The 16212-nt window shown below is 32.2% G+C and overlaps 1 protein-coding gene across 5 annotated transcripts in view; it reads right to left on the bottom strand.

Annotated features, from left to right (window-relative positions):
* The window catches only part of CACNA2D1 (calcium voltage-gated channel auxiliary subunit alpha2delta 1), a 501299-nt gene that overhangs the window by 44673 nt on the left and 440414 nt on the right, over positions 1-16212 (bottom strand). For 2 of the 5 annotated variants that reach the window (XR_013172125.1, XM_077151905.1), the window contains exons 19-23: positions 16113-16169; positions 12047-12118; positions 10106-10177; positions 6389-6450; positions 1590-1666 (exon numbers count right to left, since the gene is read on the bottom strand). Coding sequence is in view for 4 of the 5 variants with exons in the window: in XM_077151905.1 (XP_077008020.1) it covers positions 1590-1666; positions 6389-6450; positions 10106-10177; positions 12047-12118; positions 16113-16169 (340 nt within the window). In the remaining variant the exon portion in view is untranslated. The remainder of the gene's footprint in view (positions 1-1589; positions 1667-6388; positions 6451-10105; positions 10178-12046; positions 12119-16112; positions 16170-16212) is intronic. The other 3 variants (XM_077151925.1, XM_077151939.1, XM_077151968.1) reach the window with 3 other exon arrangements.

Genomic DNA, 16212 nt, shown 5'->3' with positions numbered 1-16212 from the left:
TGCTTTTAGTATATTAGTAACATTTTTCATATTTGGTACGAATTAGTAAGTGGAAAGATAAAAACAATGCAAATATTTAAATTGAAGAAAGAACCTGAATGTGAAACAGGTTGCATCTAAAAACACAAGCACTTTCTTTTCCCCCTTTCCTTTGCTGCTAAGATTTGATTGATCAAGAGAAAAATCTAGCAAATGAGAAGCACAGAGGAAGACATCCAGTAGGAATGGAAATAGTGAAAACGTCATGTACTAAACAGAAAGAAATTGAGCAACAGTAATATACTTGCCCTTCATTTTTCCCTTTTTTGCTGTGATAATCCATCAGAAAGAGAAAGCAGGGAAACAAAAAAAAAGAGGGTAAAGCAAAGGGGGTCACAAACAATATTTTATTCAATGACTTTCTTGAATAAAAATATTGTGCATAGATCAAAGGTTCATTTATGTACAGCTGTAGTCTGGAAAAAAGACATGTATTTATGAAGACTGGAAAGTATGTCCTGTTTATTATTACTAGAGAACCTTCATGTACAGTGATTATTTCAAGGGTCTGTTTTGTAAAGTGGTTAATGCAGGTGCAATACCAATGTTAGCCTAAACAGAAGCATCTATCAACCATCAAAGGCCCACTAGTTATCCCCTCATTATCAAATACTAGATCATGCAAAGTTGTTCATTGTTAAAAGACCATCATACCTATCTATCAAGTGCAGGTGGAAACATAAATGTTTAAAGTACAGAATGCACTATGAAAGCCAGGAGCAGAGAGGAAATGACGGGGAAATGGAAGAAATTGTGGCTTACTTTAAGGTTAGATGTAAAGCTAGATATTCTTTTTACTTCATCCTAGTAGAAACACTTTAGGTTGAGTGATGCACAAAGGATATGATGGTCATTTTACTTTTCAAAATCTAGTCACCCAAAACGAAATAAAAACCAACAATGACTTGAAATATGCACAAGGGTAAGAAGTACTCCACATTCCAAATGATGCGTAAAACAAAACAAAATACAAACACAGCAAAAACTCATCCATCTGAGCTACTGAAGGCATTACATTAAATTGTACTTTAAAAAACACGAGAAGAAAATTAACTGCTAGACCAAAGTCAAAGACAGCGCAGTTTAATTTATTCAAAGTAAAAGATGTGAAGCACAATATTAGTGTTGCCAAATGCCAATCGCTTAAAGCAGGAAAAAAAAAAAAAAAGGAAAAGATAAAGCCTTGCTAGCACAGTGCCACAGATAGAGACCGTGTTAATAATTAGCACGTAAAATGCGCCAGCTTAGCAGAGCCTTAAAACGACAGCAACAGAAGACACAGCTGGGCAATGATTCTGTGAGCACATAGCAAGGCAGGGAAGGGTGGTGGGGGGACTTCCAGGGAGACTGGAGTACCTGCTCATATTCTATCCATGTAGAATATTTCTTGTTCCTTGCATGTTTGGAATGGGTTAGAATCATTGCTGTAGATTTGGTAATAACACCTACTAAAATGTATAAGCCTTGGGTATTCCAAAATCTAGACGTACTGAAACATCTGATACTAGGAGATAACAATTAGACCCTGGAGTTGCTTTCACAGTACTTACATCTGGCCTGAGTTATTGTCTCTTCTATTTTGGCTTTTATATAGTAAAAACTGTAGGTTGGTAATACCAAGGCCAAACTGCAATAGAAACAAGAGAAGCATAAACACAAACAAACGAACGAAAAATGAAACATAACTTAAAAAAAAGACACATCAGGTTTACGGAAAATCCAAAGATCTTCCTCATGAGAAGGAAAAGACATGTTCCTTTGACAAGAAAAGGCATTCAGCAAATAGGGTATTTAATTCGGTCTTGCCATCCAGTTCTCTAAATTGTAGGGAATCAGAAAAGACATGGAAAATAAGCTACTAAATGTACCCATAAATCAACTGAGGAGAAAATTTCATGGGTCCCTATTTTGCTTAAAGAAAATTTTATTAAAATTCTTTTCATGCTAACAAAAATAGAAAAACAATATGAGATATATTTAAACAGAATAGATATATCATACTAAATGGATACCCTCTTCATTAATGCAATATATATTATGTGAAAGCATTTTATAAGGTAGAGCAATATTAAAAATTTCAAATGGGAGCATTAGCATATCATTACTTTTGGAGAATGCATAAATCATCTAAAATATGCTCTTTGAGGGAATAAATACTCATTGTTTTAAAACTAACCCTTTGGCAGGTTTCACAGTGCAAGTTGGTGGGCAAATGCAGACTCTCTTATGGCACTAATACATAATGCCTGGCCACCCCACTAGTTCTTAAACAGTAATATAACTAAGGAGAGCATCATTTCAAGTTCATTTACCACAGATACTCCATATTATTTGGTAGACTTTTATTAGGCATAATAGGAAATACATCTTGGTTTGGTAGTTGGCAAGAGTCATGGGGGTACTCTAGACTTATGGTAGATTTTCAAACTGGAGAAGAGTTCCAATTCAAGTCTTAAGCCAAACTCAGAACTTTTAGACAAAGAGATTGTCAGACAAGCCTATCATCAAAATTTGCCCTAAGGGCTGCTCAAAATCAAAAGCTGTCATGAAGGTAATCTCACTCATATTGAAGCTGTCATTTAATAAGATACATGATGTGTTATAACTGTTCAAAGATTTCAGAATATTATGCAGTTTCCAATAACATAACTAGCATAATTATTCTACTGCTCCCACTGGCTAATATACATGCATAAGACATAGCTAATTTAATACATTCAAAGTTGCAAATAAGCTTTGCTGTAATTTGGAATAGGAAGAAAACTTGTACAGTAACTTGTGTAAAAAATGAAAGTATCTCTAACATTTTCATTTCAACTATTTTTTAAAAAAAGATGCTTATTAACGTGACTGATTAAGTTTCAGTCCAAAGTGTGGCAATACATGGTAAAGGGGGCTGTGCATTTTCAGCTTTCTGAGCATTTCCAAGCTTTTGAGAATCTTGTTACAATCCTCAAGCCTCATAATTTCCAGGCTTTGGGACAGATGACCCACTCTAATCATGTTATATATTGTCTGTGGAAAATATAGAAGAGGATAAAATATGAAATTTCAGATTTTTCTTCTTACTATATAAACATTAAAAGTTTATTCCATGAAGAAGACAAAAACAAGGATTTATTTCCCTCAATTTAATTATGCAGTCAAGATAGCAAAATGAGTAGATGCTTGTTACCCTCTAATTCTCAAATCTTTCTCCATCATTGAGTAATTCATAAACTTTTCTTTTGGGAAAAGGTCACAGAAATAAAATGTTAGGTAGATTTAATGAACAGTTCTACATTCATTTTATGTTACTTCTTAAAAGTGGAGGGGGAAATTGAAATTAAAATAAGCAGTGCAATTAGTCTGAAAGCAAGATGACCTTTCATGATTCACTTGCCATTTATAAAGCGTAGAGCAGAATGAGCATTTAAAAATTGTCTCCTACAAACTCCTCTCAAGGGAAATTAGGACATTTTTATTGCCCCATCAACATTTATTGCTAAGAAAAACTTCTAATTAAAACTGATAGCATTATATCATGCGATTGCTGCAGTGTCACTTTGTAAGCTTGGGTTACATCTCATATAGCATGAAAAATAGTGTGGAAACCCATGTGGAACACAATAGAAAGTTTGAAATTGACATATCAAATGTATATTTTGCTGACCTGCAAGTCTCATGTTTTATTATTAGCTTCAATCCTCTATAGAAAAAGTGTTATTTCCGTCTCAAGGCAGCAGTTATTTCTCCACCCAACGAAGATAAGATCTTTGTTAATATTCTGAGTCAATGGTGCTGTCATATGCAGTGTGTGCTCTCTCCATATAAAACCAATAGTCCAAGACCACTTTATTGCCTCTTAGAGATTAAATTCTAATAAAGGCCAGATGGATGCTAGAGTCCATGCAATGTTTTTGTGACTTGTATAAACACGGTTAACTGAGTTAAACAGAATATAACACAATTTCCAACTCAATCACTTATCCCAATAAAACTAAACTTTTCATTTCAGAAAGCATAACATTCTATTAAAATAATTATTTACTCCATTTTAACATATTATATTAAGTTACATCAAAGCTTAAGGAGAGAAAATTCACTAAGTAAAATTTGGTACCGTATTCATTAAATCAAAACACCATTTTTTTTCCTTAAATTTAGATGTAATATTTTGTTCTAAAATTTAATTTGTGAACTTATTTATAAGGAAATTCAAGAAGGCATTAATAATGAAAATAGAGTCTATCTAGCCCAAAGTTGGGCATTTGTAAAGAAAAATCAGTGAGAAAAAAATGCAAAACTGGGGAAGTATGGAGTATGTTTACAGAAGCCAGACTAGTTGGGCTAGGAAATGTGTGATATGGTGATCAAATTGGAATCCTGAATTTAATTTGGATGGAAATGAGAAGAGGCTAAAATTTTGTGAACAGGGAATGACACACTCATAACATGAGGCCTGAACCCTGACCTGCCCACAGAGCATACTGTATCCAAGTGTTTGAGGGGAAAGGGTGAGTATACGAAACAGTTTTAAGGCTATCACAACACATCTAATACCCAGAAAGTACCAGTATAATTAAACTTGGACCCATCATCATTGCTGAATTATTTTTAGTGTCACAAATGTCCAGTTTTTGCAACTTGGAATTTATTCATCTAAGAAAAAAAAGTATAGAGTACACTCCCACGTTGTGCATCCAATATCATATCATGAAATCTTCTCTAATGATGATTTATACTCCTAGATTTCCTCTCCTTTTACCATTTTGAAAAGTTTACCCCCAAATTGAAAGATGTCAGTAATTGTGGAATATAGAGGATAAAGAATGAATACGTATGTAAAGATTGTGTAGTTGTAAAGAGATGCCTACATAGAAATGAGAGATAGGAAACAGGAGATAGAAGTAAGATAGTCAAAACAGTCATTATGGTATTACCCAGTAAGTCCAGAAATAGATAAAAAACTGAAAGAGTGAAGAAGGACTGGTATGTCATGTATCATAACTGCAATCCCTATGCTCTCCTCTTCTTTATCAATTATGTAAATTCTCATAAGAACACAAAGAGATGGCTCCCTACCATAACAGCATTGCAACCCTGGGGACAATTCCAGCAGCCTCTAGTCCCCTAACAAATTTGTGTATGTTCTGAAGGGTCATTTGGTTTTATCAGTCTAAGGTCAGGGGAGGAAAAGATCATCAGAGAAGAGAAGGTCAAGAAATGAAGAGTTCAGGTACAAGAATAAGCACCTATTGCAATGCTACCTGAATGTAGTCCATGGAACTGGTACATCTGCAAACTGATACCAGCCTGTGACCAGTAAATACAGCAATACGAAAACTAATTTTATGTCTTTGGAACCTAATAATAAATGTTTTGAATGTATATTGTGTTTGTATGTGTGTGTATATATATATAGATATCTTTTAAAATTTAATTTAGTGAATAATTTTTATTTTATTTTATGCAAGTGTGGGACTGTCATAAATAGCGTGAAAAACAGTGATCTATGTAAATTTAGGAGAAAATGAAAGTGAGCCTGGAGCTAAAATCTAACAGCAATAAAGAGGAGATGACTGTTAAAAGGAGGGATGGTGAATGGCAGGGTGTGGTGACATGACATTTAAAATGGGAGATTTTAGGAAGGAGGAAGAAAGGACAAGAACAAGAAGTATTACCATAATATCAGGCTGTTCCATGATGATATAATAGACAGGACCACAGGAAAAGCAGTGACCTCAGAGGAGATTTAGAACAATATAGCAAAAGACATGCTCAGGAAATGAAGATGGAGAATTTTCAGGGCATGTATAGGTTATTAGTCTGTCCAGTTTCCCCAGGCTCACTCAGTGAGAGGGATCAGAATAGTACAGAATTGCTACTCAGTGGAGGTAAACTCTGTCAACTAAGACCTTTTATATTTGATTATATTATAATGAAATGAGTTTTATTTGTAGGTTCATTTGCAACCTAAATGCAAGTAATGTAGGCTAAACGGCAATTTGGAAGAGGAATTCAGTGGATGTGATCATTATAAATTATTACTGGGATTGTTTCAACATTTAATATTCCTAAATACATATACATATATCATATAGACTCATATCACATATGCTTTCGTTTCAAAATTCTATAATGTAAGTTTCTTTCTATCAATAATCTAAGCCTTTTAACAACTAGAATCTACAAGTTTAATATATTTGTGTGCTAAAGGTATAACTGTCCTATTTTAATTACATAGAAAATATCTAATGAAAGTGCAAAGACACAAATAGTCCACTGGAAAAACAGCTATTAAAAATAGGAGTAAGACCCTGATCTGAAACATTTTTTTTTGGATATACATATAAATATCTTTAGTTACCTGTAATCTGTGCCATTGACGGGAGTCCATGTGTATGTTCTGTTCCCTTTGTCAATATACCTCTGGGAAAAGAGTTTGACTTGGTTATCACCACCTTATAGACTGTTTGGATTTATAGGACGAGCAAAGCACTAAGATATATTCATAAATTATGCAGTCAATCACACTTCTTCACAAAATTGTGACCTAATTTATTCAACATGTTCTGATTCTGTTGTGGGTGCGTGTGTGTGAACCAAAATACTACTGCAGAAATAAACATCCAAATGATAAACTTTAAAGATGAAAAAATGCAAAATCTTAATTTATGTTAATCTTTAAACTTCAAAACATTGCACTAATAAAACAAGATAATGAGATATTAGACCTAGTCGCATGCTTCACATAAAAGAGTGTGTTTAAGAGTAATGGCTAATATCAGAAAGTTCATGCAGTCAGTGTGTCTAGATGAAACTGTATGATTAGCATGTTACTGTTCTTATTAAGCCTCATTAGAGTATTTATCTATCATAAAAGATTAATTACTCAGTATGACTGAGAAATGGGAAAGGAATTAAATTCAACATAGAAAGGAGGTACAGAGCTAAAGAACTTCATGGATATAGAAATCTTCCACACTAACTACTGAACACATAAACAGGAATTCTCATTCCCTTTTCCATTAGGGTATAGTGATGACACATATCTACTGTTTTATTGTTGTAGTTTTCTCCAGCTTCATCAACCTCATCAGAATCATAACAATTATTGAAGTGTTACTTAGTGTTACACACTATAGCAAACATTTTAAACAGTCATTGTCTCGTTTAATCAAACCCTGAAGTAGATAAAATAATCTAAATATTACTGGCAAGATGAGGAATATATATGATGTCAAATTCATTTTCACAACAACTGTGCCATGTTGGCTCCATTCATCAAACATCCTTCTGGTTTGATGTGCATGAGGAAGTGAGGGAAGATGAAGTATACAGGAGATGTTTGGACTAGAAACTGATTTTAAAAAAAATCGATGTTCATATATTTGTTAGTACCCCTTACAAATCATGACAAACTGCTATTCTGCAACTTATATTAAAATACTCAATATCAAAATATATCAAAACCAGTATTAGATTATTTTGATATATCAAAATATATCAAAAACAGCATTAGATTAGGAAAAGAAATGTATAACATAGTTTTCTCAATATTTTCAATGTGAAAATTGTCATAATCCTGTTCAGTATTAAATCTGAACGAAAGCCATTAAATAGACCATTTTAAACCTTGCAAGTATCTATTATCTTAACCAAAAAATTTAAGTTTTCTGATTGCTTAAAAAGTTTGGGGATATCCTCAAATAACTGCAACTCCTTATAAAATCAACCTACCATTTTTATTTGCTCTGTTCTAAATAAGGTAAAAACTTTGAAAAACTATTTTAAAAATCATACAAATAAACGTTTTGAAGAAATTGGCACAGAAATAAGTATATTCAACGCCATTTGTGATGGCTAAGTTCAAGTGTTAACTTGGCTAGATCATGGTGTCCAGTTGTTTGGTCAAACAATCACTGGCCTGATTGTCATGTGAGGCATTTTGTGGATTTAAATCATTAGTTGATTCACCTCTGGCTCATTGCATCTATAAACAAAGGAGCAGTGAGGGAAGTGCCATCCAATCAGCTGAAGGCCTTAAAGGGAGAACTGATGATCTCAGGGTCAGAAAGAGGAATTTCTAACTCTACTTCAGCCAGCCAGCTTCTCCTGGGGGATTCACTGAAATCTTCATCTGAGTTCAATTAAAGATCAGCAGCTATACTTATTTACATTAACACATTCAAGGGAAAAATCTAAAATTTCTAAGGTATAACAATTTACTTTGTAGATTGGTATTGCTAAAAAATGAATTTACATTAAATTGAAGAAGGAAAAATATCAATGTGAATTAATAGAAACAGAAACAAAAATAGAAAAAAATTAATTTGTGAACTGAACAAAGAATGCTCTGGTCGAAGAGTACTTATTGGAGGAACAGCATAGAGGAGAAGTTGGCAGAGTTGCTAAATGGTGTTTCTTTTCCTCTATGGTGAGGAGAAAAACAGAATAGCTGAAGTCTAAAGAGAGCCAAAGTTTCAACAAAGGCTGAGCTTACCATTTATCTCCCCTTGTGTTCTGGTAAGGAGGCTCTGTTGATATTAAAATGAGAAAAGCCACAAGCTAATGAAGGATCCTACTAAGAAGTTAGCTAGCTCCATTTTAGGGGATGATCTGCTGAGGAATTTGGTAAAAATGTGTGCATCTAAGAAGAATGAAATTGTGAGGAAAAGGATATGTTATGTATAATAAGTTTAATTAAATTTCTGGGTTCAAAAGCCTCTATGTACTACATATATTTCAAATACATCATCTAAATATGTGAGTGTATATTTATCCCACATGTGGCTGATGCCCCCCAGACACATACAAGGAGACGCTAAATGTCAGTATAAACATTTTAAGTGTATACATACTTGAACCAGTAATTTGTGGGGGTACTTGTGTTATCAGATGATTTAACTTCATGTTTAAATGCAGAAAGATAATAAGATAAAATGTATTGATATAAAAGAAGAAAATTCAAGCCAGAAACGAGGAAGCAACAAAAATGAAAAAGACAAAATCATCAATTTATGGGACTCAGTGAAATGATTAGAATCTTAGAACATCTGGAGGTATCAATGAAAACAAATTCACGATTACTAAATACCAATTTTGGATTAATGGCACAGGAAAGAACCTGGCAGAATATTATAGTATGGGCTCTACTTCTCACAATAATAAAATATATAGAGATAAAATACGATTATAATACATTGTTAATAGCATAGGAATTCATCAGGTAACCCAGAGTAACATTATTTTATAAAAAGAAAAAGGAGATAAATGATATCTTATTAAAATATCTCTTCAGCTAAGAATGCCAAAAATTTTTCTTTTTAATCTAAAAATCTGTTTACCAGAGACATAGAATCATACCAGTTTTATAACTAAATATTGGATTAAGAGAAAGGAAAAAATGTATCAATTATTATTACAATATATTTTAATTTAAAAATAACCTAACTCTCTCTCCAGCCAACACAACAAGCAAACTCACCACCCTACCCCTGTCTACATGGGACATGATGCCAGGTGTGTGGACCTTCCTGGCAATGTGGGACAGAAATCCTAGAATGAGCTGAGACTCAGCATCAAAGGATTGAGAAAACTCACCACCTTACCCCTGTCTACATGGGACATGATGCCAGGTGTGTGGACCTTCCTGGCAATGTGGGACAGAAATCCTAGAATGAGCTGAGACTCAGAATCAAAGGATTGAGAAAACCTTCTCCACCAAAAGGGGGAAGAGTGAAATGAGACAAAATAAAATGTCAGAGAGACTCCAGAGTTGGGAGGTTATCCTGGAGGTTATTCTTACGCATTAAGTAGATATCACATTGTTAGTCAAGATGTAATGGAGAGGCTGGAGGGAACTGCCTGAAAATGTAGAGCTGTGTTCCAGTAGCCATGTTTCTTGAAGGTGATTGTATAATGATACAGCTTTCACAATGTGACTGTGTGATTGTGAAAACCTTGTGTCTGATGCTTCTTTTATCTACCTTGTCAACAGACGAGTAGAACATATGGAATAAAAATAAATAATAGGGGGAAAATAAAATAAAATAAAATAAAAATAACCCAAATTATTTCTTACCTCATCTTGAGATTTAACCAGAGTTCTGAATGTTTTTTCTCCACTTTCTCCATCTATCATTTTATTTCGAATCTAATGGAAAAAGAAATAGTTATTTTTATTCTTGGAACCTAATTGACGCAGTAAAATATGATTGTTAAAGTAGTTTTTCAAAGTTTTTACCTTGTTTAGAACAGATCAAATAAAAATGGTAGGTTGGTTTTATAAGGAGTTGCAGCTATTTTAAGGGGATCTTCTTTTAAAAGTAATTGTCATGTTGTAATCATCTTATTTTATATTTTAAAAAGGTAAAAATAACCTTAATGAAATCTTTCAACTAGCCATTCATTTGAAAATGTAATTAATGAAAGAGCAATCAGTTTATGAAATGTGAAAAGTGGTAAGTGAGAAAATAAGAATATATACATGCATAGAATATGGAAGGCCTCAAATTTCTGCTTTAACAAATAGCCAGTTAAATTTGGGAAAGGATTTTTTTTTTCAAGAGTAAACTTTATAGTTTTAAGTTTTTATCAATATCTAGCAGTGCAAAGAAACTGCAATGAAGGTTGGAGAAAATATAAAGATCCATTTGAATTACTATAATAGTCTCCTTAATGAGGGTTTTCCAAACTTAAAAATAAGCAAGGCCATATATATTCACAGAAATATGACTTTACTGGACGTTCTCAGAATGTCCTTTAACTTGATTTTCATTTTATGTACTTCATTCAGTGATTTACTTTTAACTTTTGGTAACTGCAGAATGAGTGAACAAAACCTCGTGTTGATCAAAATAAATAACTTAGATTTGAGGAACAGATTAATAGCCTTATTTAGCTTAAATATTTTGGGTCAGAAAGGGAGTGGATATGACTCCTAAAGCAAGTAATATAATTTATAACGAGGCTGAAAATCATGAAGAATTTTTATAAGCCAGGTCCTTTGTTAATTTCTCTATTACTTCATTCAATCACTGTCCTAATTGATTAAGAGGAAACTGAGGCTTAGAGAAGATAAATAAGGTCATTATTTAAATTAGAGGTTTAAATGCAATTATTTACATTCAAGGTTAAATAAGATCAGATGGACACAGGGTCAAGAGATCCAAGCTTTTCACCATGCCACTATCCTACTTTATTACGTCAAAACACTTTACAATATAAGCATCAAAAAATCCCAGCAGTGTGGCATATTCTAGAGTAAAAAATAATTAAAATTCTACTGTTTTAAAATAAGGAAGGCAGATGGGTAAAACACGTATGGATTAAAATATGCTGTAACAAATTATAGAAGTATGGTGATATTTACATAGGTAAGAATTCATCAAGCTGGAAGAATCTAAAAACTCTGTGCTCTGGAGCCCAAGAGCCTGGTTCAAATTCTGTTTCTGCTCTTTACCAGCTCAGGGACCATCGGCAAGGTGTTAACAATACTAATAATGCTACCTACTTTTACGCCACTTGAGAACCCATGCCTGACATATATTCTGTATGTAATAAATGCTATTTTTTTACTTTTATTTCTATTATCAATCCATTTTCTTTATTATTATGGAAGACATCTCAGAGGAAGTGACGCAGGGGTTTCACTTGAAATAAAACAGGAATTTGCCAAACAAAGTGTACTAAGGAAAACATGGAAGCTTCTCTCCTTAGGCTGCTCACTGTCTGGATGGATCACCTCCAACTTTTCTTTCAACTCTTCTCTATGGTTTTAATAAAATTTTATAGGTTACATTTATATTAAAACAATTATAATATCTCTACCTTCAGAAGAAGAAAGAAAGTAAGGTCATACCAACTTATATCTATTCCCACTTTTTAAAGACAAGGAACTTTCATTTTTGTTTATAAAGCATCCAAGAGAAAGCCTAATAAAACAAGCTGCTCAAGCTTATGGAATGGATAAATCCGAGCATATGACCTGAGGATCTTGTTTGAGCCTACCAATTATACTCACCTCTACTTTTATATCATTCTCTAATTCTGCATCGAGGAAATCCAACGTTACTGGCTCCTGAGATTTGGGGTTCTATACAGAAAACAATAATAAATAAAAATATACGATATGTGTACATAATAATTCAATGGAAATGTAAGTAGGAAATTCAGTAAAATTACTTACCTAAGGTACATTAAATAATCGATATAATAACTGTTTAAAGATATCTTCTGCCATATATAAAAAAGTAAGCTAAATAGCATGAGCTAGGGATCTGAGCTTTAAATGCAACAGACATATTTTAGTTAATCATCAACCGAAGACAGATGCTTTCGAGTGTTGTATTAGATGCTGCATTTATAAACACAAATTCTGTGAGAATATAATTTTTGAAGATCCATTTACAACTTATTTTTCTTTAATTACAATGGAAAATGGCAAAATACAGCCATTTGGATTATTTATTTAGCAAAGAAACAAATGCAACACATAAACAATGTAAGCTTTAATTGGTTTCTAATTAAAATATAGGAGGTAAAATTATAGGAGATTATAGGAGGTAAAATGTTTTAGATACTGAATTTTCTAAACAAAACTACCTCTTCTAGACCTCATCAAAATGCTTAAGGGAAATATGCAAATTTATTTCATACATTTGAATCTCAGAAACTTTATATTTTAATAATTCAAATTAAGTCAAGATTTTTCATGACAAAATTTGTGGTCTGGTCATAAGGACTTTAATAAGGATTAGCTCTCATAATTATCGTGCAACTAGAATAATATCCTCTGGGTTCACTAAATATTATTTCCTGCTTCAACATCCCCTATTGCTTAGAATATTAAACTTCTTCCTGATGTGCAGTAATAAATGAAGTTAACTGTGGAATAAAATAGATTCTTTCCTTGTGTAAGTATATCAAATGAAACTGTTAGCTTAACAAATTCACCTCATATGACAGTATTTTAATTTCCCAATCACAAAAGGAAGATTCATTGACTTATCTGATAAATAAACAAAAATATAATGATTCCCTTATAACAGTTGCTAGACAATTTAACATGTCACAATAGAATATCAAAATTCACTAGAACAATAAAGTCTTACGTGTCTCTAATTTTAAAATTGCAAAATTTTAGACTCTGGAATTTTAATGTTTCTAAAACAATTATCAAAATCTAATAAAATAGCAATAAGAATGACAAACTATGCTGGAGTAACTCAAGGCTCACTGATATTTTAAAAATTTCAGCCTCACAGACCCTTCCAAAATGCATTCTATTCATCACTATTTCAAAAACTGTTTCGGGAACATGGACTACCCAAAACAATAATGCTAATTAAAAATGTATTAAAAGTAAGCATATTGTATGTATTTAAAAGGCTGATGACAGAGCACACATGGCTATGTCAATTTAAAACAAAGTTAATTTTTGACAAAATGACTTTCTTCAAATAGTAGGTCCATTTAAATTATGAAAATGTACAATTCTAATAGGTTTTGATGGATAAGGATTCCTAAGGGTAAATTTAAAAAACTTTTCAACTGTTTGGCTCTTTTATTGAAAAATACTCAGTACTCATCAATTTTATTTCTACAACAAAAAAAGTTTTGTTTTTCTTTATTTTCCATACTTTCTGTAAGTACCCAATTCTCAAAATATTTGATCAGAAGAAAATTATAGTTCATATTGCAAATCTTTCTAAGCCTTTGTCTTTGTTTTTTTTATCAAAAACAAACATAACCTAAAGGCACCCCGCAAAAGGATACTGTGAAGTTTATCTGTTCAAAACTGCATATTTAAAGTTTCCTGAACTAAATCATTTTCACCAGAACTATTACACCAGTGTTAAAATTTTAACAAGCTTACTGCAAAACAAAGTCAAAATAATGAAAATGATAAAATGTAAACAAAAAGAACATTATCTTACATGCAATGGATAATGCATAGCATGATCAGACCCAAACAGCATGCATGGAGGCATTGTCAGGAAGAATTGGCAATATGAAGATCAGTCCCCATCCAACATATAAAGACATAGAGAAGAAAACGAAATTGTAAAAGAAAAAATGTCAATGCATAATCTGTACTTTTTAAAATGGCAATCTGGCTGACCATTCATTAAAAACCCATAACAGGGCACAGTTACTGAGAAATTAAAGAGCAGCATTTTCTAATAAAGCATCAAGAGCTTTAAGAACTGGAAACCAGTCCTTGCTCTCCTATTTCTTTTATTTGATATTCTAAATAGTTAACATTTCTCATTTATAAAATTTGAATATAAATTGACATAATTATCACATCATTTGTGGAAATAAAATTAAATTAAAAGCAGATTGCAATGTTATGAAAATTTTGAAATTAAAATAATTAGTGGTTAGTGTTATTGGAAATACTACATATTTTGAAAAATGATCCCCAAAGTGAGAATTCTTGTGTGGTTGCTAGTTTGCCATTTGAGGTTTTTGTAGGAGGAAAGCAAAAACAAAACAAACCATTTTTTCAGGTTGTTTATGTTTTAATTATATCACAATATTTACATGCATTATTTGGCGTTGCTACAAAAATAAAAATTCACTGAAATGTACATGATGGCAAAAAGTAAAATTTATGATAATACACAAAAAGAAACATGCAAAAGAAGTAACATGAAGCAATTTAATATTTCAATAAAGGGTATAAACTATTTTAATTTCTACAGAAATAACAAAAGACACAATAACAGCATAATATTTAGATGGTCATAGAGTTCTAGAGCTAGAAGGTGGATAAAACGTCTACGTCCAGTGGCTCTGAATTTTCAAACATCAGGGAAGATTTAAAAATTTTTCAGATGCCTGGGTGCCATCCCAAGCCAAATTAAATCAGAATTTTCAAGAGATAGGAGCTGGGTATAAATGTGTGTGTATTTACCTATGTATATCTATCTATCTATCTATCTATCTATCTATCTATCTATCTATCTATCTATCTATCTATCATCTATTTAGCTATCATCCATTTTTCTTTTCTCAGATGAATATACTGTGTGGGGTAGAAAACAATGATTAGTTCAATCTTCCTGATTGTCAGATGAAGAAAGCCAAGTACTGCAGGGTAGAGTGACTCACTCAATGGTAAAGAGCTGGCTATTAGTTGAATCAAACCAGAACTCAATTTATTTAATGCAGAATTTAATGATCTCTTCTTAGCATCATAACACCTCTTTATTATCATCATCAACTTTTTAAAAGAAATGTTAGGTACATGTAAAATCTTAAATCATGTCGAGTGTTCCTTTAAACTCTTAAATTGTCTTACTGAGTTATACTAAACTGTAGGAAGTATCATTTTATGACTATTATTTTTAGTGTACTTATGGAAATAAGTATATAAGCATAAATATAATAACTTTTAAATTTTGTGGCCAACAGAGAAAAGACTTTGCAATGAGATTGTCAGACAATAAAAATTAAAATTATTGGGCGGGTCACAGTGGCTCAGTGGCAGAGTTCTTGCCTGCCATGCCAGAAACCTGGGTTCAAGTCCAGGTGACTGCCAAAAAAAAAAAAATAATAATAAAATAAAATTATCTGCAATTTTGGACATTTTTAAATAGCTGAAGGGAAATCTCTCTAATATCTAATCCAAAAATACTTTTTCAGAAATACAAATATATTTTGGCTTAAAATTTGTGGTTTATAGAAACTATCATTTCAGAACTTTATTTTATTTTCCATTTACAAATTAATTTATGAGCAAATTGTTAGGATTATATGTACTTGATATTAATTTCATAATATTTAACAACTCATTTCCTTTTTAGAAAGCCATCTCATTATGATTACTCTGATTATTGAAATTATTATATCATAATTTGCTAGCACTCTTTGATTAGTCATTGCACACCCTTTGTCATTAAAAGCATTTTGGTCCAGTTTGTTGAGAAATGATGCTCATATCCATCTCATGCTCTGAAAGCTTGATATCAGAAAGGCAGCTTTACAATAGCATAATCATAAGCTTTTAGGAACAGAAGCTTAATCCCAACTCCGATTTAGCAAATTTGAAAGCTCTGCTAAGTCTACCTTCATTCAGTTACCTGAACATTGGGTCTCCTTTTTCTTAAATTAATTGTTGGTATACCTACACCAATAGGCTGAAGCAACAAAGAAGTGGTAATTCAACATTCTACATATCAA

Source organism: Tamandua tetradactyla, chromosome 1 (assembly GCF_023851605.1).
Source record: "Tamandua tetradactyla isolate mTamTet1 chromosome 1, mTamTet1.pri, whole genome shotgun sequence".
Taxonomy (NCBI): domain Eukaryota; kingdom Metazoa; phylum Chordata; class Mammalia; order Pilosa; family Myrmecophagidae; genus Tamandua; species Tamandua tetradactyla.
Note: the sequence above shows the minus strand (reverse complement) of the source record. Positions and strands in the feature narration are given on the sequence as shown.